The 22,442-nt window shown below is 45.4% G+C and overlaps 1 protein-coding gene across 3 annotated transcripts in view; it reads right to left on the minus strand.

The window, feature by feature from the left end:
• The window catches only part of PLXNC1 (plexin C1), a 183,925-nt gene that overhangs the window by 108,811 nt on the left and 52,672 nt on the right, over positions 1-22,442 (minus strand). For all 3 annotated transcript variants that reach the window (XM_070409572.1, XM_070409571.1, XM_070409570.1), the window contains exon 5: positions 2,063-2,177. In XM_070409572.1, the coding sequence (XP_070265673.1) occupies positions 2,063-2,177 (115 nt within the window). The remainder of the gene's footprint in view (positions 1-2,062; positions 2,178-22,442) is intronic.

The raw sequence follows: 22,442 nt of genomic DNA on the forward strand, positions 1-22,442 counted from the left end.
AGGTATAAGATGGGCAGTTCACCAACACTATGAACAGAGCTGGTGGGTAGAATTGAGGAAAACCATAGACTGCCCTCTCTGTAGGTCAGGATCAGGTATTATTTAAATAAACAAAGATCTGCCTGGCCTGCGTGGCTCAGTGGTTGAGCATCGACCTATGAACCAAGAGGTCACAGTTCGATTCCTGGTCAGGGCACATACTCAGGTTGCAGGCTCCATCCCCAGAGTGGGGCGTGCAGGAAGCAGCCAATCAATGATTTTCTCTCATCATAATGTTTCTATCCCTCCCTCCCTCTCCCTTCCTCTCTGAAATCAATAAAAACATATTTTAAAAAAGAATAAAAATAAATAAATAAATAAACAAAGACCTGAGACTTTCGGGTAAGTCATCAACAACCGCAGAACAGAAATATTTTTGAAACATTGTGACCAAGAGATGGAGTCAAATGTCCTATCAACACTGTTACAATAATCAGCCCAAAGCTGGTTTCAAAGGATAGTTTGACTCAAATTACTAAATCCTTATCTCCTCTATCTTGAGATTGATGATGAGCTGGAGAGATTGAGTAATGGTTGTGTGGGAAGACAGAGGGATTCGGGTAAACCACAGAGGGACTCAGGGTGGGAGGGAAGTAGTGTGGCTATTTGGGTGGTAAACAGTTTTTGTATGATCCAGACTAGATATAAATGGTGGTTAATTTATAAGAGTGAACCCAAAGAGAGGGAAGCAAATTGCATAAGCAGCACTTTTTACTTAAGGAACAAGTTACGTTCCCTCACATTATTTACCTGAATTGTTACCCTTAAAATTTCAAAATGACAAAACAAAAAAATCTTGCATAATCTTAACCACTTATCAGAGTCCTGGGTAGATTCACGGATTATGGTATTTTCTCTCACTCTCTATCAGCACCAACGATTTTTTTCAGACTGAAATAAAAATGTGGTCATGCCTACGCTTAGATGCCTGCGTGCTTTTCTTACAGTATCTATTCACTCTTGACTCAGGCCTGTTTGGATGAGGCTTTGAAAGTTCTTTTCACATCCCCTCCCCCCAAGAACACAATAGAAAGTGACAACAACCAAAAACTTTAAACCCTTGAGAGTTCTGATCAGTTATGACTTGAAAGCTTGATTCTTTTATTATTTATCGCTCATTAAATGCTCTGGCTCTCCTTTATTAAATGTTAAATCGTCTTAAAAGGTATGGTGCTTGCTAGTTGAAATGGCAAAGTGTAAGAGAAAAGAGAAAATGGCCCATTTCCTTATTAATGTGACATTCAAATAAAACAGAGTGAGGTCAACTGGCTGCTGATGGGGGTTCTGTACAATCATTCATAATACAAGAGCCATAATTAGGGAGACAAAGTCTCCTTACAGCACGTTGAGATAGCAGGGCAGGAATTCCACCTTCCCACAGGAGACGGTTAGTATGTGAATCAGAAAATGCTTGAATATACTCATTTCTTCCTTTCTCTCATCCAGAGACAGGGTTGACTGGCAGTTCGGCCTTGGCAGGAGCCCACGGGCTTTCTTTCCGAGGGACCAAACTTACAGTATTTACTGCCCACCGCGGTTTCTCTCCACTCTACCAATAGTGCTTGAAGCCACGTTCATAAAATAGCCGTCAGGAGAAGCCTGACCACATAAGGAAAAGGAATCATAAAACAAAACAAAATTCTACACTAAGCCACATTTAAGGCATCTTATTGACCATGAGTCTGAATTTCTTTTTTCTCTATTTTTTAAATCAATATGTTTTCATACCACATTAAAAGTCCATCTTTTCTTTAAATTCAACTATTCAGGTTCATCTGCAGCTCCCCGGGGTAACTAACTCACATGGACAGGTCCACGGTGTGTCTTGGTCTCTGCTGTATCCCTAGCACCTTGCAGAGTGCGTGGCGTCTGGTAGGCTCTCAATATTAGTTAATGAAGTGAATGACTCTCCTAACCAAGCATATTTGTTCGCTAATAGGTATTTTTCACACAGAAGGAAGTTAGCATCAATTGTGCAAAACGAGACAATACAATGGAGGCAAATGAAAACCTTTCCTCTTACCTTATCTTTACTTCTTTGAGAGATGTGGATTTGGGGGCACATTTTAGCTCCTGATGAAATATCCAGCCAGTTTTCTGAGTTCTCTGAATGTACACAATCATCTTTAAAAGTACACCTATTAAAAAAGGGGAGGGCAACAAAACAGCAACCCCACACACTCATTAGTTAAAACTTTCTCACACTGGCGTCAGCACAAAATCCCAAGCTTTGTACAGTGGATTATTGGTTTTGAGAAAGAATAGGAATGAGTTGCTAAAAGCACGAAAAGCAACAGGAACACAGCAGAGCGTGGTTCCCATCATGTCTGGGAGCAGAGAACAAGTGCAAACAACATGTTGAACTTAGACTCCAGAGCCATCTCTTTAGTTGCCATCTCCAAATACATCACAAGCACAGCCTCTCGTGGATTCTGAAATTAAAGAGCTCCCTTCTAGAAAAACCTAGCAAAGTACAGCCCAAGAAAGGGTTTATATACTATACATATTTTAGGTTTGCAATTCACTCCCAGAATACTGACCTATTGCATAAGTTATTTTGTAGTAAAAAACCCAACACATAACTACTTTGTACTTTTTCAATATGATGATTAAATAAAACTATGTCAAGGGCAGAGTCTTCCCAAGAATTTGATAAGATATCCCATGACTGTGTGCTACCTAACATTTATTTATTTATTTAGATATACCAAATTACATCAAAAGATATGGGGGAGGCACTTTCCAGGGCCACTTTCCTCAGAGGAGGCCCCCAATGAACCACGCTGTGCTCAGGGCCAGCTACTCTGAAAACATGATCAGAAGCGGAGTGCTGAGATCACTTGGTTTGCTCAATGTCTCGGTCACTCCAGGTCATGCTGACTTGGGACCTCTTGCCTCCCCAGAGGGCTGCCAGCCGATAGGAAGAATGAGCGCCCAGAGCCACATTACTTCCAAGTAGCGTTGGACTCCACAGACATTTCATCGAACAATGTCAAGGAGAGGAGAAAACCTCTCTGTTATGTCTGCCTCTGGAGGGCCGACGGCTCAAATGAAGAGGTAGGAGAGAACCAGTGACGCTGTTGCAAAAGAAACTGAAAATTCATGAATCATGAGATTGAAATGCAACCCAGCGGTAACTACATTCAGTGTGGGAGTCCCTGAGAGGATCGGAGTAGAATGAGATGCGGGCCCAAACAGTGTATTTGACATGCATTGACATTTTACAGGTGTTTCTTTCTTCTTCCCTCCCTCCCCGCTCTTCTCTCTTTTAAAATTCTTAAGAATTTAGGCCCCATGGTTTTGTCTTTGAGCTCTGTGCTAATTTGAATATGACAAAAATAGAACAGGAAACCAGTGAGTTTCATTAGACATCATCCGCAAGCACAATATTCTCAGCATGTCATCATATTATGACATTTTGGGGAGCCCTGTTTCCAGTGAGCGTGCCTGTGTCTGAACTCACCTACATCTGTGCCAGTTCCTCCTCCAACACCTGACCAGTGGGATTTTTACCGGCAATTCTCCAAAGCCATACATTTATCTGACCCTTGATGGCTAGCTCGTCTGTCATGGACATTTAGTTCAAATTAAGTCACCTCTCAAAGTCAGGGGGAGTTGGCAATGGAGGGGCATGTACCACTGGACTGGAAATCAGAGACTGATGAGGCTGGTTTCTAATTCTGTAATTGGAAAAGATGATGACTGGCAAGAACGACCTGCCTCTCAGGGGCTCTCTGGTTTGTACAAGGCACTTCCTCTGCCGATAAGAAAGAAAAAAAAAAAAAGCCAGTTTTACAGAAACTGGAGTACAAATATTTTGTAGGCTCTTAATGCTGCCTGGGAGTCAAGGCCCAAGGCTGCCAAAAAAACAAGTGTAAAATATTTCATACAAATAGTGCTACGATTTGCCAATTTGTAGGCAGAAAACAGTAGTGCCACTGAGTTATCACTCTCTTTTCTGAACTCCTATAGCATTTCTTGTCGGAAGCATACGTTTTGGTATTTAATCATATGCTGCCTTGAATTACAATTTAACTGTTTCATATGTCTATGTCATTTCTCCCCGAGTAAGCTCTAAGCTTCTCAAAGGAAGAGAGGATGTCTTTAATATTTCTTCAGCAAATCCCTCAGTGTCTGGCAGCATGATATGCAAATACTAGGGTTTCAATAAATATGTTTGAATAAATGGATGAAATATGAAATCTCTATAGGTCCTTTCTGTTGGTGATTTTTCTCTCTAGTTTCCCTATGATTTATGTCTGACTCCTACTTACAGTAAGGAGACTATTTTTAACATAAGCCAAAAGTTCATATCTGGGGTTGGAGAGGGAACAAATTAGGAGTTGAAGTTTTTTAGTTTATCTTTTGTAAAAAAAAAAAAATATGTGTGTGTGTGTGTGTGTGTGTGTTTGAAATAGACCTTCCAATTCCTATTTTGCATAAGGTAAAAACAAAATCCAACCATGTTAAGCAACTAAACATGAATTCCTTGTTTATAAAGCACTTATGAAATTCCTAAACTCCCATTCCTTGCTTCTCACCATTTAAAACATAAAATTGAAAAAATAAAAAAAAAACAAATCGTGACACCAAGAATGTATAACCAGATGGCCAACCAACAACAGTGTCTTATTACTTCTCTGATATTACAAGTTATAAAATCTTCATGACAGCACATTACCCACACATTCAAACTTCTTACAGAGGGGGAGCAGATCTTAGAGCTCCTACATTTTAGTAAACAAAACCAGTTACTTTGAAATGATCCCTTTTGAAAGCTAACCCTCTGACTCCCGTGTATGAACAAAAGCGATGGCCAAGCACATAAACACTGAAGCCACTGCTCAAATAAAATTAAAATCTCAGTCAGACACCAGGCTTGGTGCGGGGGATCCTCCATGAGTCACTCCCAGATAGACTGATTTCTTAATTGGCTTCATTTCATTTTCTTCAGGTCACAGCTAGGAGGGGAATCGGATTCGCTTTGAGATGAGTGCATTCTGGAGAAAATGGCAGAGACAGATTTGCTGTCCTTACCATACACCACCGCCATTCCCCCAGCCGCTGCTGGGGGTCCACCCCAAAGGCCTAAGATCCCAATCAGTATTTTATTTTTCTACTCCTTCATCCAGCTAGACCTCATGCTCACATGATAAGGCCAATGTGCAACACTAGCCCATTTGCAAATTAGGAAATGAAACAATCTCAAATGCAAAGACAAAACTGCTTGAATTAAAAAAAAAAAAAAAGCACACAATAACCAATAAGTTAATTAAAAAAGGCTTTCCTTGGGTGAAAAACATTGTATGAGGAAACAATTTAGTGAATGAAACTATTTAAGAAGGCTTGTTCTTATCCATTTGCTATAAAATCTGCTGTAGAGATGTATTATTTCAATTAATCCTTACAACCCAGTGAGGCAGGTACTAACTTTCCCTATGTTTCACAGGTAACAAAAGTAAGGCACAGAGAAATAAAGTAACTTGATCAAAGTCATCCAGTGGCCTTTGGGATGATGCTGAGATTCAAATTAACCAGGGGGCCCAGATTCATGACCAAAAACATTGCTCTTTAAAATGCAAACTCTGGCTTCCTGATTCCAAATCTACTATTTTTAAAATTCTGCTCCAAATGTTTTACTCTTGAACCTGAAAGACAAAGTTGACTACTTTTTCCACAGATTAAGAGACAATATGTCATTAGCTTTCCCCAAAGGACTCCAATAAAAGTACGCCTGGATTCAAAAAAAAAAAAAAATCTGCTGTAGAGCTTAATTTATTCTAAATAATAAGAGTTTGATATCCCACTCAACTATGTGTACATGGACCACCCCTCCCCCACCCCTCACTCCTAATGAAGTATGTTCAAAACCTACCCAGGCCCCAACTCATGAACAGGGAGATTCCAGACATTTGTTTCTAAGTTTGCTGGTTAGAACTCAGAAAATATTTTCATTCTGTGGGTTTGCTTCCTGAGTTCATGGAAATCTGTCTAAACCCTAACATCCGCTAGTAACTACCCCACCACGCAGCTGCATGGACGGGGCGCTGCCCCATGCCAGGTACTGGTCTGAGGGTTGGCAGTTAGTACTTCCCCGCTAGTCCTCACACAGCCTCACTGTATAGGCATGAAACTGAGGGTCAGACAACTGCAACACCATGCCAAGGTCACATAGCCAAGGGACAGCCGTCTGGCTTCAGAGCCACACTCCTGGCCACTCCGTTGCGTGGCTTCCTATGAGCCCTAGCTGCTATTCATAAGGTGCGCGAGGATAAAGACAGTCAGAGTTCCTCCTGGCCTACTGGGGTCTCCGCAGTGGTTGCAGGATGGGGCTGGGACTTGGCTGGGACAAGGCGACGGAGAGGAGGACTGCAGCAGCAGAGAATAAAGAAAGCGAGGAATAGTTTCGAGGATGAAAGGGCAGCAAGGATTTAGGAGGGGTGGGGATTCTGAGAGGTCTCTAATTTTCACTGATCACCCTGAACACAGAATATCCAACTATAGGTTCAAATTTCAGGAGGCCCCAGCTTCAAAAAATTATTGTGCTTTTTAAAATTTGCTTGCAAACCATCTGTTTGTAATATGGAACACTTTTTCTCCCCATAGAACTAATGTTATGAACAGTGATTAGGTTTTCAGGTTCATTCACAAAACCCATTTATCCATAATGTTACCTCAATACTACATATTTGCAATAGAACAGAAGCAGAAAACAATGAGACTGCACCATTTGCATGATATAGCAGTTTTTCTTCTTTACTTATTTGTGTTTCGGCTCAGCTGGTAACCTGGGAACAGTGCCCAGCTGGATCGACTTTTACATCTATTACTATAGTATTGTATTTATACAGTTTTTCTGTTTTTTAATAGGTATGGCTTAAATTATTAATTGTTTCCATGCCAACATAAAGAATTGGGAGACCCACCTCCTAACAGGAGCTGAAGCTTCCAGGCAGGTGAAATGCCCGTGGGCCAGGCTGGGGGACCTTGAGAACCTGACTCTATTAGGCCAGAATCTCTCAGTAAAAATTTACCACTTACTCAACCTTGAAATAAAACTCTGAACTCAGAAATGTAACTTCTACTTTGGGCGCCCCTGGAATTTCATCAGCATTCTCTAATGTAATTGTTCACCAAGAGCAGACAGTCCCTGAGAAAACTGATAACTAAATATCAGGTAATTGGCCTGAATGTGGGGGTCGGTGAGACCCGTTCCAAAGAGTCTATGCTGATATAATATCAGAAAACTTGTAACAAGGACAGTCCAGCCTCTCCTTCAGGGAACAGGAGACTGTGTCCACACTGGGAGGAGGCTTCGCTACAAGAGCATCCCAAGGTCTCTGCCAAGTGACTTGAAACAGATGTCTGTATTTTTAAGAAAGGCACAGAGCCCAGAGGAGGGCCAGGTGCTCCCTGGAATCAGGGGACTTTCATTAACATTGTCAGTCCATGAGATGAAGAAACCAAACTGAATTGAATAGATAAAAAAAAAAAAGGAAGTCATGGTGACAAACTAAGTCTGAAGTCAAGACCTCCAGACTAAGGGAAAGGAAATGCCAAAACACAAGACGAAAATCCTGCTGAGAAAGCTGAAAAACTGGATCTTCATAGCTGGGGCTGAAAGTCATGAGAAAATTATGCTAGTCACAGAGGCAATTTAGATTTTTTTTTTCCACAAAAGCAAAAACATCCAACATGCCAGGCAACATTCTTTCATGTGATTTGGTTCATTTATTCTTCACAACAAACCTATGGGTAAGTATAATAATTGTCCCTGCTTTGCAGATGGAGAAACTGAGGCATGGAAGGCTCCATATTGCTTTCCCAGGGTCACAGAGTTAGTAAGCAGAGGGGCTGAGACACAAATCCAGGCAGTTTAGCTTCCAAGTCAATGGTCTCACCTCCTACCCTAAATTGTCTCTCCCTAGAGCTAATACTTCCTGAACCATTCCCATGGGCCAGGCACTGTTTCTAGGGCTTTCTGGGAATTAACTCATTGATCCTCCCAACCTGTTCCCCATAAAAGGGAAATTTCAGAGATGAGAAATAGAGATGCAGACAGATTAAACAGGATGGTATGAATCTTAGCAATCTGGCATTGGTGTCCTTATCTCACTGCTATGCCAAATTCCTCAAAATTGTACCAGGATAGCAACATCACAAATGCCAAGACAACAGTAAATAGGTCCACCCAGAGCATGAGCCACACAAGAAAATATAGGTTTTATTTCATTTCTCAAAGTGTATTCTATGGGTTGTTTTGGGTGTTTGTGTTAAGGGTTTTATTGCTAAGAAGTTTGGGAAACACTAGTTAAGTTTCTCTGGTGCAGGACTTCTCAGAGCCTTGAATATGATAGTGTGCTTTGTAACTTCCCGAGACAGGATTGAATGATGCACCATCTTTCAACTTTTTGATTGAGGGTCCGAAGTTCTCGTCACACACATGGGGAAACACTGCCCCATCTTGGTTAATGAGCAACAATCCAAATGGTGGATCAAATTAGAAAACTTTGGCCTTTTGGGAGGCTCTTTTTCTCAACTGTCATACTCAGTTGATCATGATCTACTAATTCTAAGTATCAGTCTATACTGCATTCCACCATCCCCCATCTCTTCTCACCTGGGCCCCTGCAGCAACCTTTTAGTTGGTCTCCCTCCTTCCCACCTCCAGTGGCTCCAATCAGCTTCCATGCCGATCTAGGTCATGCTCAAGCACAAAGCTGATTCTATCACTTCCTGATTAAAATTTTTCAATGCCACCCTTTCGCCTATTTCAAACTCCTCTACCCATATGCCTGCTTTTCATGACCTGGACCCTAGAACACATGCTTCCACACTCCTCTCTTTAGCCCCACACTATGATCTAGCCCAGTGATGGCGAACCTTTTGAGCTCGGCGTGTCAGCACTTTGAAAAACCCTAACTTAACTCTGGTGCCGTGTCACATATAGAAATTTTTTTATATATGCAACCATAGTAAAACAAAGACTTATATTTTTGATATTTATTTTATATATTTAAATGCCATTTAACAAAGAAAAATCAACCAAAAAAATGAGTTCACGTGTCACCTCTAACACGCGTGTCATAGGTTCACCATCACTGATCTAGCCCCTGCCTTCCTCTCCAAATGCACCCCAGGTAATTGTGGGTTATTAAATCTGTCTCACTATTTAGCCTGTAAGCTCTTAAGAACACAGATTCTAATATCTAGTACATAGCACCTAGCAGAGAGCAGTTATTTGATAAACACATGCAGTGCAAACATCCCAGCTCTTCCTAGCATGTCTGCCCTTTACTGTCCAGAACGCCCTGGCGCCTGCAATACTTGGTGAGATTGTGTTCCTTGTTCAGACTTGTTCAATGCCACCTCTTCCATGTATGCCCAGCCTCCAGGCAAAACAGTCACTCCCTCCTCTGTGTCCCCATGGCACCTTACACATGCTCCCGGTATATACAGCACATTGCATTAGTTGTTGATTTGCCTCTGACTAGACTGTAAGCCCCCCAGGGGAAAGGCCAATCTTATTCATCTTGGGGCCCCCAGAGCTTGGTACCATATCTGGAATTCATTCTACAAGTATTTACTGAGTGCCACTGGGCACCAAACACTGTGTAGACACTGGGGACACATCCTATATGATAAAGAGGTAATATGCAAATTAACCCTCACAAGATGGCTGCCCACAACCGGGCCAGCACGGGGATTAGTGAGGGATGACCAAATGACTGAACAGCAGTCTGCGTGGGGCAACCAGGCCGGAGGGGGACTGTTAGGGGCAACCAGGCTGGCAGGGAGGGCAGTTGGGGGCAACCAGGCTGGCAGAGAGGGGGCAATTGGGGGCATTTTAGGCTGGCGGGGGGGGGGCAGTGAGGGGTGACCAGGCTGGCAGGGAGGGGGCAGTTGGGGATGACCAGGTTGGCAGAGGGGGGTAGTTAGTAGCGATCAGGCTGGCACACAGAGGCAGTGAGGGGTGATCAGGCTGGCAGGGGGGTGGCAGTTAGGGGCGACCAGGCAGGCAGGTGAGCGATTAGGGGCCAGCAGTCCAGGATTTCGAGAGGGATGTCCAACTGCCAGTTTAGGCAGGGATCAGGCCTAAACCGGCAGTCAGACATCCCCAAGGGGTCCCAGATTGGAGAGGGTGCAAGCTGGGCTGAGGGGAACCCTCCCTCCCCCCACCCCCCACCTCCCACCATGCATTAATTTCGTGCACTGGGCCTCTAGTCAGTGTATAAGTCACTTAAGGTCCCTCTCTTAATGAGCTTACATTCCAGTGAGGCACATAAACAGGAACCAAATAAGCAGACAATAATTTAAAATAATTTCAAACTGAGGTAAGTCTGCTGCAGAAACTGAAAGTATAGCAGGGAGAAACTCCTTTAGAAAGGTTAGTCAAGAAAGATGGCATTTCAGCTCAGAACTCAAGGATGAAATGATTTGGCACATCAAGAAGAATGGGAAAAGCATTCCAGGCAGAAGGAACAGCATGTGCCTAGGCCTTGAGTTCACAGAAAGCTTGGTCTCTGCAAGGAACTGGTTAAAGACCAGACTAGCTAGAATATATGAAGGAAGGAGAGCGTGGTTCTGCCAATTACAAGCCGGTGACCTTGGGCAAACCACGTGTCGTCTCTGTGTCTCAGGCTTTCCATCTGCAGAAAGGCAGATAACATTAGTTTCTACGCCATGGAGTTGTTACAAAAACATATACTTATCTAGCTGAGCTTACAATAAATATTAGTAGTAGCATTATATTTATTACACAGGCAAGTAAAAAGAATTTAGGCAAACGTTTAGATGACACAAGCCAAACAAACACAAAATGGTAGTGAGGAGACAGGGATTTGGGCACTAAGGTTGACCAGACGGCCCATTTGCATTGCTCACAGACACCGAGCCAACATTCAACATGCCTTTTCCATGTATAAAGGCACACACAGTTCAAGGCTTCTTGGAAGATTTTTAATCACACCTGTCTTTCCTCCCAAGACCAAAGGGTTCTTTGGGGTCTTTCCTTGAGCACCAGCTATGAGAGCACTTTCCACAGTGTAATGAAATTATTTGTTCAGTGTCTGCTGCCTATACTAACCTGTGAACTTCTCCAGCACAGAGTCTCATTCATCTTTGTTTCCCTCAAGGCCTGGTACAGGGCCTGGTGCACTGCTGGCATGCAACAAACGTTAGCTGAATTGGATTAAGGATTACATTTTAAAGTGACTAAATTCTTGTCTATGTCTCCATGATACCAGCATAAGTTGTTCCATTGATTTTTGTTCACTGGTCGGCTGTTAATTGGTGCAGTGGAAAACTAGCCTTTGTCTTAAAGCTTTGAGCTATTTAGCACACAGAAAACACATTTGCAGACTGAGCCACTCACACGAAAGGGATCTGTGGCCTTCACCCCATGTGTTTCTCTTGTGGGTGATGAGTGTACTAAAAGTTGGAATTTTATTTCCAAATGCAAATTATGAACTAGAGAATTTAAGTGAGGCATTTAAACAACACAGGTAGCATGGAACTAAAAATGATGCCTTTTGAGTCAGAAGATCTGGGTTCAAAGCTGCTCTCCCACACATTCTCCATGTGATGGTGCACATCTCTTAGCTTCTTTGGGCCTCAGGTTCCCCACCAGTAAACAGGTGGCAATAACACCTCATCCTCCTGAAAGCAGTATTAAATACACCCCTGGCATATCAGAAATGGCCCATGCTCAATATAGCAGAATACAAGCATTTAAATGTAATAAGACGTTACAAAAGAAAGAACATGGAGGAGTTGCTGGGAACAGGACAAATGCTAGTTCACAAGGACAAGTGAGAGCATTTGAGGGATTTAAAGCCAATCGATATATACTTATGAAAGTGCCTGCTGCCTGACATAAGGTCATTTCAAAAAAATCTATTCCATTAAAACATATATTTACTAAAAGGGGTGTTCCTAATGGTACTTGTTCCAAGTCGGAGAGCATCAATTTAAGAGATGGCATTGATAAGCAGTTTGGACGCCGAGGGCCGCAGTCACTGCTCTCCAAACAAAACAGGCTTCTGTGGAAGGTGCACATCTCCCTGTGCCGCCACTGTCAGCCATCGGAGCACCAGCGTGGACCAGTGGCCCTAACTGGTTTCTTCCCATTTTCACCTTTTGCTTTGAAGTAAGTAGGATTTATTCACAGCTCCTCTAACAGCTGATAGAAGTGAAGAACTCAGGGGATTCAGGGTCACCCAAGACCCCTCTCCAGGGTAGAAGGCCCCTAATCCCTTCCAGCATTCTCGGGAACCCGTATGCAAGGTCTGGCCTCTGCCAGGGTAATTGAGTAATGCCCAAGGCCCAAATAACATATTCCTCTCTGCTCCCCCTGACTGCTTCCACCCCACAGACAGTTGTCCTACTTGCTTCTACACAATTAGTCGGCACAATGGGGTTCTTACGCGGGAAGGAGGGGCCGCCCCCAAATCCCATTATTATCATTATTGCTGTCATTAGAGCCTCACTGGACCGTAAAGGAGTGTCACTGCATAGACTTCAAACACAAGGACGCATCCCGGGTTGAAAGGGAAGGAGGACTGCATGCAGAATTAGAATGATCGTCAGCAGGGCCATGTTCCTTCGGGTTCAGGGGAGAAGTCTGTCTCAAACTGCCTTCCTGGCCAGTCAGCTAGATGTGGCCATGCCCTGGTGAAGGGGACATCCCCAAAGCTGAACGTGATCCTTCCAGCTTTGGCTCAGATGTCCCCGTCTCGGTGAGGCCTTCCAGGACCTCGCTGGTTGGAAGCTGCAACCTCCCCTGCTTCCAGCCAGCACCCCCTCCTCTGCTTTATCTTTCCTCATGACATTGCTCACCATCTTGCATGCCATTTCTTTCTGAATTTTTACACTGTCCATCTTCCCTCACATAGTAAGCTGAATAATGTTCCCCCTAAATCCATGTCTACCCAGAACCTCAGAATGTGACCTTATCTGGAAATAGGATCTTTGCCCATGTAATAACTTAAGAATCTCAAGATGAGATCATATTGGATTTAAGGTGTCCAATGACTGGTACCGTCATAAGAAAAAGGAGAGGGAGATTTGGACATAAAGAGAAAAGGCCATGTAAAGGCAGAGGCAGAGACAGGAGTTATGTGGCCACAAGCTAAGAACACCAGGAGCCACCAGGAGCTGGAAGAGGAGAGGAAGAATTTCCCCTGAACCGAGGGAACGTGGCCCTGCCGACACCTTAATTTTGGATTTCTCGCCTCCAGAAGTATGAGAGACTAAATCTGTGTTGTTCTAAGCCACTGGGTTTGTGGTCATCTGTTATAGCAGCCCTGGGAAACGAACACACCTCACTAGAAGAACTCCAAGAGGGCAAAGTTTTTCACTGCTAGAGACTCCTACTGCTTGAAATAGTGTCTGACACATACGAGGTGCTCAATAAATAAATGTGTGGATGCTTAACTTTCAAGGTGGAAGGGTTTCTTTAACTCAGGCTGGCCTTGAGTCCCATTATCTTTCTTATGCATAATCAGTCACCCATGAAGGGTCCATTTGGACCAGGCTTGCCCCTCACTTCCCACGGCGATGAGGGTAATGTCTCTTTCTTGTTCCTCTTCCCTTTCACTACAGAGTAGGCAATGGTACTGGCTTGGCAGTTAAAGCTAAACCTAGATTTGAATCACTACTTGAGGAGTGGGGAACATCCGGCCGAGGGCCCGTGAAATCATTTGGTCTGGCCCTGCCCAGGCATCAGGGGTGAGTTAATTAAATGTTTGACCAAATATAGCAGGTTAATTTTTAAGTTGATAATTTTGCATAGCCGAAAATGGGTTATAAAGTACCCAAATGGCCCTTGGCAGAAAAAAAGGTTCGTCATCCCTGCACTACTAGTACTTGTTCAACCTGTGGCAGGTAGAATAATGGCCCCAAAAGATATCCATGTTTTAACCTCTGCAACCTGTGAATGTGTTACTACACATGGCAAAAAGGACTTTGCGGAGGAGATTAAGGGTCTCAAATGGGAGATTATCTTGGGTTATCTGTGTGAGCCGAAAGTACACAGAAGGTTCCCTATAAGAGGAGGCAGGAGGGTCAGAGTCAGAGAAGGAAATGTGATGATGGAAACAGAGTCCAGAGGCAGAGAGATCTGAAGATGCTACACTGCTGGTTTTGAAGATGCGAAAAGGAGCCACGAGCCAAGGAATGCAGGCTGCTTCCAGGGCTAGAGAAAGATAAGGAAACGGATTCTCCCTACAGCTTCTGAAGGAACACAGCCCTCCAATCCGAGACCCCTCAGGGGATCGGCCTAAACTGGCAGTCGGACATTCCTCTCACAATCCGGTACTTCTGACTCCCAAATGCTCGCCTGCCTGCCTGCCTGATTGCACCTAACTGCCCCCCTCTGCTGGCCTGGTCACCCCCAATTAACCCCCCTGTAGGCGTAGTCACCCCCAACTGCCCCCTGCCACCGTCCTGGTCACCCCTTAGTGCCCCCCCCGCCTCGACCTGGTCGCCCCTCACTGTCCCCCTTGTGGGTCTGGTAGCCCCATGCAGCCTGCTGCTCAGCACATTCTTCTCCATGATGCAGACCCATCTCCTGGCAGGCCTGGCTCCAGGCGGGCTTCCTGAGGGAAGGGCACCCAACTGCATTCTAGATAATAAGTGGGCACACCTGATGGACTTCCCTACCGAGAAGCCCTCAGGGGCCTTCTCTGTGGCACTGTCCACCTCTCACGACGGCAGACTGGACTGCAGTGACTCAGGCTTCAGGAGAACGAGGCAAAAGGTTACCAGGCCCCATGGGTTGTCTTGGTCAAGATTTAGGGCAACAACAGCCCATTGCCTTTGGGTTAATTATTAGCCCTGGGGAGGCTTGAGGAAGGAACATCTCTTGGAGGAGAGAAGAAAGGCAGACCTCAAGGCAGGAGAGCAATGCAAGAAACTAGATGTGTCCATAAGCAAATTATTTAACTCCTTTTGATTGTTATTCTGAGGCACACATATGTATAGCATTCAAATTTCAGTTTTCTCTCTGTGTTCAAAATCCCCTTCTGTTACCCCCAAGCCTTTCAGAAAGGCTGACGGGGAACTGGCCACAGAGCCCTGTTGTTAGGCCAAGTTGAGAAATGACCGTGTTCACAGTCTCATGTGCAGAAGAGACGACCAGCAGCTGAAGACCTAACAACTGCTCCCAGGGGCTGGCTGCCTACAACTATCAGCATGAAAGAAACATGAAGAATACGGGCAAATGATCAAGTGGAGCCTGCAAACACCTTATAATTAGCATGCCTGGGGGCTCCGTCCCTGCCTTGTCCACATCATGTCCAGGGCGGGGCACTACAGGATGGGACCATAAAGACGAGAGTGGCCCCTTTTCTAAAGAGCCCTGGTTCCTTTACATAACTGGGCCAAAGCAAGCAGAGCCCCGCGGTGGTGCTGGGAGAAGTGGGAAGGCTCATGAAATCTGGAGAAACAGCTGCCAAGTAGAAGACTCAGGAAGATACATGAGATAAACTCACCCTTTACAAAATGTACCGAGAGACAGGGATCCTGGAAGGGAAAGGAGGGGAAGTGCGGTACAGCTGGTGCTTAGGTTAACACAGTGCATCTTCTCCACCGCCATCAGAACCATCTTTTTAAAACACAAATACGATGACAGCCCTCCACTAAATCCCTTTTGTAAGTTCCCAGCAGCAACCAATAAAGTCCAAGCTCAGAGCCCTTCTCATCCTGGCCACACCCCGCCTTTTGAGCCCAAGCTGGAGTGATACAGTTCATCCGCCACTCCCTCAAAGACCTCTTCTTGGGCTGGATCCTCTGCCTGAAGTGCCTCCACACCCTCCTCCCTGGGGAAAGTCTACTCTGGCCGGAAGGCTGAATTTTAATGCTACTTCCTCTCGGAAGCCTTCTCAAACTTGGTTACAAGTGATGGCTCCCCCTCTGGGGTCCCACCATCTTATAGCTAATGTTACTTGAGTGCCTACTGTGAACAGGCACTGTGCCTAGGATTTCATGCACATCATCTGATTTAATCCTCTCAGCAACCCCACAAGATTAGAACTCTGCTGTACAGAAGAGGCGATTTGGCAGAAAAAAGATAAGAAACTTGCAGGTCTCATGGAAGCCCTGATTCAATCCCAAGCAAGCTGATCCCAGGACCTGCATTCTTCCTCCCCTCCCCTGCTGTACCACGCCCGCTGCCTGTGGGAGAGTCACCCCTGCACTGCTGTGCATCCCAAACGCTTCTCCTCCTCCATCCTGCTCCGCAATGACAACTCTGTCCTTCTGGGCACCCAAGCCAGACACCTGCACTCCACCTCCTATAATCTCACCACCAAAGTCCTGCCTTGCTTGGAAAAGAGTGATAACACACCCACTGCACCCTCTGACACTTAGCCCTGGCTCTGTTAGAAGTCCTTCCCCATCTGACTTAGGTGCCATTGTTTGGGCTCCAACCCAGTGCCTTGTCCAGTGCCTGGGACACAGTAGGAGTCCGGGGTACTATTATGTTTGGGTAGCATTTCTTTATTTTCTTTGTGAGGACTTAGATCAAAAGAGAAAGAATACATCTTCCAGAAAAACAGTGGCCACCTGGATATTTTCTTTTTCATTTTATGGCCCTATTTTTAGCGTGTCAGACTCAAGGGGGAATCCAATTAATCACTAAATCCTGTCAAGACTATCTTTCACCTAGCTCTTAAATCCACCCACTCCTTCCTATTGCCACTGTCATCTCTCTAATTCAGCCCCCAGTCTCTTGCTGGTTTACCGCCACCTTCTACGTGATCTGCAGCTTCCAGCAGTGTCCCCTCTGGTCTATTTTGCTTGTTCTAAAACACACATCTGATCTAGCCTCTCTTCTAGCCAAGCAATGGCTCCCCAAAATCCTTCCAACAAAATCCAAATTTAACATGGCTGATAAGACCCAGCCTCACCTAGCACTGCCTAGCATGCCACCCTCATTTCCCACACTTCTCCGCTAGGCTACATCCCACCCATACTGAGCACCAGGCTCTCCTAGAGCTCCTGGACTTGGCACAGCCTGGTCCCTGAGCCAGCTCTGCCCCCACTCCTCTTTACTTGGCTGATATCTGCTCACACTTCAGGTCCAGCTTAGACATCTCTTCCTCCAGGAAGCCTTCCCTGACCTTTTAAGTTTGGGTTAGATGGTTTCCCAGGTAACCCTTTGCTTCCTCTGTGCTAACGCTTATTGTATTCTATTTTCTTACTGGTAAGTTGGTGGTAGCTTCTTATTAAGGTAGACTGGGTTACTGTTCCCAGTTCTTCATTCTCTCCTGCACTGAAATGACTCATCCATAGCCTTTGCCATGTCCCTTTGCATTGTCTCCCGTTGGAATGGGCAGAAGATATCGACCCCACTGATGTTGGGCTTAGCTATATGACTTGCTTGCAAACATGTGTGAGCAGAGGCTTTGGATGTGCTGGAGAGTTTAACTTGGACTCTGTGCTTCTTCTCTCTGCCTCGAGAGGAGCATGTGCAGGATGAGAGATATGTGAAGCAGACCTGAATCAAACTCTTGACCTGCAGCTTGAGGCCCCCAACCCCCACCCCTGCTGAAGCTAACCCAGGAACAAAAACAAAACAAACACAAAACCCCTACAAATGTCTGTTTGTGTAAATCACTAAGAGTTTGTTACTCAGTGTTATTGGAGCAGAACCCTGACTACTATACTTGTCTACCTCCTTCACTAGGTTGCAAGCTCCATGTAGGCAAGAAAGACTGCATCCCAAGCACCTAGCACAGGGCTTAGCACATTGTAGGTGCTCAAAAAATACCTGCTCATTGGATGTACAACTGAATGAATGAACGTTGAACATTGACATGTCTGTCTCCTAGTTCATGTGTGAATTCCTTAAGCCCAAGAGTGGCAACTGATTTCCTCGATATCACCTAATTATGACTTCCCACATGGGGTTCTTGGTAGATACTCAATAAGTATTTGTTGAAATTAAATAAATTGAGTTGTGTGGGCTGACTTGGGAATCAGCCCTTGACTGATGACATTGTTTCTATGGGAAAATGCATTTTGAGTGCCAAACATACAAGTGAACTTTTGGAACCTCATCCGTTCATTGGTTCAGGATTGCCAGTTTTGTGGAAATCCATAACTGAACACATGGGCTTTGCTTTGCAATATGGGAGAAACTGAGAAACTGCTTCCCAACCCAAGATATTCAGCCTGCAAAAATTCACTTTCCACCCACACAGGCAAATTCATCACAGGTTGGATGTGAAGTTCCAACAATAAAATACTAAACTTTTTAGAGCTCATTGTTTATCTAGTTGCTTTTTATCTGCTTATATTGGATGCCTAATATTAACACCCCAACCAAAGGAAGTTAAGATCATTTTCTTGCCCCACCCCCAAAGAAATCCACTTTCTAGACACATATGCAAGAAAGCTCAACCTTCTCAACAGAGAAAATAAGTTATTTTTCGAAATAAATCTGCGGCATTTAAAATAAACACAGTGGGATGCTCTGCAGTTATAAGAAAACATCCCCCTTTAGAATTCCTAATTTTGAATTGTACTGGAGCTTCATGTGAGTCACAGATCTGAAGCTCAGTTTATTAAATCTCAGGCCAGAACCAAGCCAGTGTGAAACCAAGTAATCTGACATGGGTGGGAAGGTCCGTCAGCCCACAAATCCAGAGTGCTTTATAATACTTAATGCACAAGTCTTCTGGCATTGGTAGAGTTTCCCAATTAATCTACTCCATTCATTTAATATATACCTACTATGTGCCAGGCACTGTTCTAGATTCTGGGGAATACGACAATGAACAAGACTAGGTCCCTATACAACTTACATTTTAGTAAAGGAAGAGGCAGAGAAATAAGATCATTTCCGATAGTGGTGGGCCATGAAGGAAATAAAGCAGTGATGCCCCTGAGTGAGGTGAGGCTACTTCAGGCTGGATGATCTCGTGGAGATATGTGAGCTGGGATATGATAATCAAGAAAGAGCCAACTGTGCAGAGAGCTGGGGAAGAGTCTTCTAGTCTGAGGAAATAGCCAGTGCAAAGTCCCTGAGGCAGGGACAAGCTTGGCATGTTCTTGAGTCAGAAAAAAAGCAGTGTGGCTAGGGGAGGCGGAGGAGAGGGTAGCATTAGAGGCTGAGAAGTAGCGCAGGGCCAGACTATGGAAAGCCCCCTCGTACGCAGGCCCTGGGGGCAAGGGAGTCAGGCTGAACTCTAAGACGGAAGCCAGTGGAGGTTGTTAAGCTGGGAAATGGCATGGTCTGGTTTACAGTTTAAAAGGCAGAGGTGAGGGAGTGAGAGCAGAAGCAGGGCCAGCAGGGAGCAGGCTTTTATAGAAGCCCTGTGTCCTCAGCCTCTTCCCTGGTTCTTCCTTTCACCTGCTCTTCCGGAAACCTGGCTCTGCCTGAGGACACGGCTTCCGTGTGGCCCGCTCAGGGCTGGCGGCTCCCTCTCCCCTATGGTAGGTGTCCTGCTTGCATCTTACCTTCCCTTTTGGACACTTCTTCTTCCCTTCTTTCTAAGCCTGCCATAGCCCCCACCCCATCTCTGAAGCTCATGCCATCAGTCCACATCACCCCAAATTCCTTCCTGTGGTACCCATCTGCAAACCACCCCTACCGACAGGCCTGCGCCTTCCTTTTCTCGAATATCTGGCTCCTCACTCTCCAACACTGTTCCCTCAGTCGTTCTTGGTGACTGCAATGTTCACACAGATAATCAATCCACCTACCACGCTGACACCTCAGTTCCTTGACCGCTCTGCCAATACTCTTGTCCTCCATCCTTCTTTAGCTACATAATCATACCTAGATCTTGCCATTGCCAGTAACTCCACCCCCTCCATGACCTTAATTTCAAGTTCCCACAGTCCAACCACTACCCTTTTCCTAGTTTCCAGCTTCAATAAATCTTCCCCCCAACTGCAACCCCCAGGGCACAGATCCCCGTTCTCACATCCCTCACCCCCCTCCTTAGAGTTCACTTATAGCTTAAGGCCCCGAGTCCACTATTATAAGTATCAATATCCATATCACTATCATGGTCCCTCCCTTGTATGCACCCTCAGTGTCCAGGCTCCTCTGCCCCCTCTTTAAGTACTTCCTGGCAAAGCCCCAACTCTGGCTCATTCTAACTCTCGCCTGCTCTATGACTGTGCCAACAGACCCAGATGTGGCTTACGAAAGCAAAACCATGCCTACTGCTCTCACTTCAAAAGCGAGATGACGCACCTCAAGTGGGCCCCAAAGCTTCCTGGTAGTGATTCTCTATTTCCCATTTCCTTCTCTCTCCCACTCTAATTCACACCTTCTCTCTCTTCTCCCTTCAAACCCTAGGGCTTCCTCCCCCACCTCTCCTCACTCTCACTTGTCTTAAGTCACTGAAAATGATGTAAGCAATATGAAAAGTCATGTGCATTCTTACATCACCCACCTGTTCCGGGCCCATAGCCTCACCTCCCCTCCCATGACCAAGAAGGACTGTCCCACGCTCCTGTGTGAGGCTGGCCTCCCTGCTGGAATACTAGACAGATCCTGTTTTCCCTCATCTGCTGAAAGACACACTCCACAGCTCTCTTCTCTCTCTTGCATAGTCAGTTTCTCCCTCGCTACTGGACCTTTCCCAACAGCCCCAAAATGCACTGTGGCTTCATGCGTCTTGTAAACAACAAAACTGTCCGGACTCCACTTTTTCCTTTAGCGTCAGTTCCCTTTTCTGCTACCTTTCTCAGCAAAGCTCCTCCAAAGAGCTGTCTCTGCTCTGCCTCCTCTTATCTTTTCTGGCAGCTTTAGCACCACCTCCCCAACTGTCCTGGTCACAATCACTAGTCAGCACAGCAGTTCTCAACCTGTGAGTCACGACGCCTTTGGCGGTCGAACGACCCTTTCACAGGGGTCGCCTAAGACCATCCTGCATATCAGATATTTACATTACGATTCATAACAGTAGCAACATTACAGTTATGAAGTAGCAATGAAAATAATTTTATGGTTGGGTCACAACATGAGGAACTGTATTTAAAGGGCCAGAAGGTTGAGAACCACTGAGTCAGCACCTGCTGAGTCCAGTGGAACAACTCCCTTCTCTTGCCTGACCTCGCAGCACGATCTGGCACAGCGGATGCTCCCTCTTCCCCCTGGCTTCCCAGACCACCTTCTTCAGTTTTTCCTCTTCCCTTTCTGGCTGTTCCCTCCCCTGTCTTGTTTCCTCTTCAGCTCCCTGACCTCAAAGAACTGCCCCACCTCTATGCTCAGTTCTCCAACTACTTCTCCCCTCAATCTACACTCTCTCCCCAATGTGGTCTGAAGGCTTCCTTATGTCCATCTAAACACTACTAACTCCCAAATTCATATCACCAGCCTGGACATCTCCCATGACCTGTGTTTGCCAATACAGTAGCCGCTAGCTATGTGTGGCTATTTAATCACCCTCACCACCACCACCACCACTACCATCACTACCATAGGCACTGAATTAACTCCTGCATGTAGCTCTACAGATACAGACAGGGAACCTACATAAGTGGAACGGATCAGAAAGATTACAGCGAGACTGCTTAGTGGGTGTGCGATGATGAAATGCTGTTCATGATCAGCTAATTCCTTAAACGCTACTCTTGGGCAGGCGACAAGAAGAAAACGTTCCTACCCAGTTACAATTATTCATGAGAATTCTCCTGGCCCTGCTTCTTTTGTCTGCCAGCCATTCTACGGAAACAGCCCAGTAAGGAGGCGCAGTGGAAGGCACAGGCAATTATGCGTCTTGCTGCATCTCAGCTTTGGACGTCCTCCGTGAACTCTTAATTAATTCCTCCCCTATATTTTCGGTTTGTTTCCTGGACCTCTTGTTTACATTGTATTCCCCCCCTCCCCACTCCCTTCACTGCTCTTGGCTTCATCCCCTAGAGGCTCCCAAATTCTCTTCCTAGTCCTCTTTTCTTTCCTCAAGCCTCCCCGTGTTCAGCCTTCAGCTTCGTGCACCTGTTCTACTCTTTCTTATCCTTTTTTACCTTTGAAAACAGAAAGCGCCAAACTGACAGACACTGTTATGGTTTGTTTTTTTTTCTTCTCCTGCCTGAGCTGCAGTTCAGGCTCTCTCCTCCTTGCTTCTATAGCGAGAGCCCGAGTACTGGGTTGCCATGGCAACAGCGAATCCAACCAGGCGGGTCCCAGTGATGCTAGGAGCTGCCATGGTGAGGAAGCGGCTCCAAGTCGCCCCTGAGCCTAGATGGGTCGTGAGCATCGTAATTCAAGAGCAGGCTGGGCAGATTCTGCCCGGAGCCCGAGGTTGTACATCAGGCCCACAGCTGTATGGCGCTTTCAGAGACAACAGCATCAATAATAAGGCTTCCGCTGCACCATCCGAATACGTGACATTATGAGGATTCATTTGAAAAATTTCAAAAGCCCTATTCTTCTGCCTTCCCTG

Source organism: Myotis yumanensis, unplaced genomic scaffold (genome assembly GCF_028538775.1).
Source record: "Myotis yumanensis isolate MYYU_CA2020_CCGP unplaced genomic scaffold, mMyoYum1.0.hap1 SCAF_3, whole genome shotgun sequence".
NCBI lineage: Eukaryota > Metazoa > Chordata > Mammalia > Chiroptera > Vespertilionidae > Myotis > Myotis yumanensis.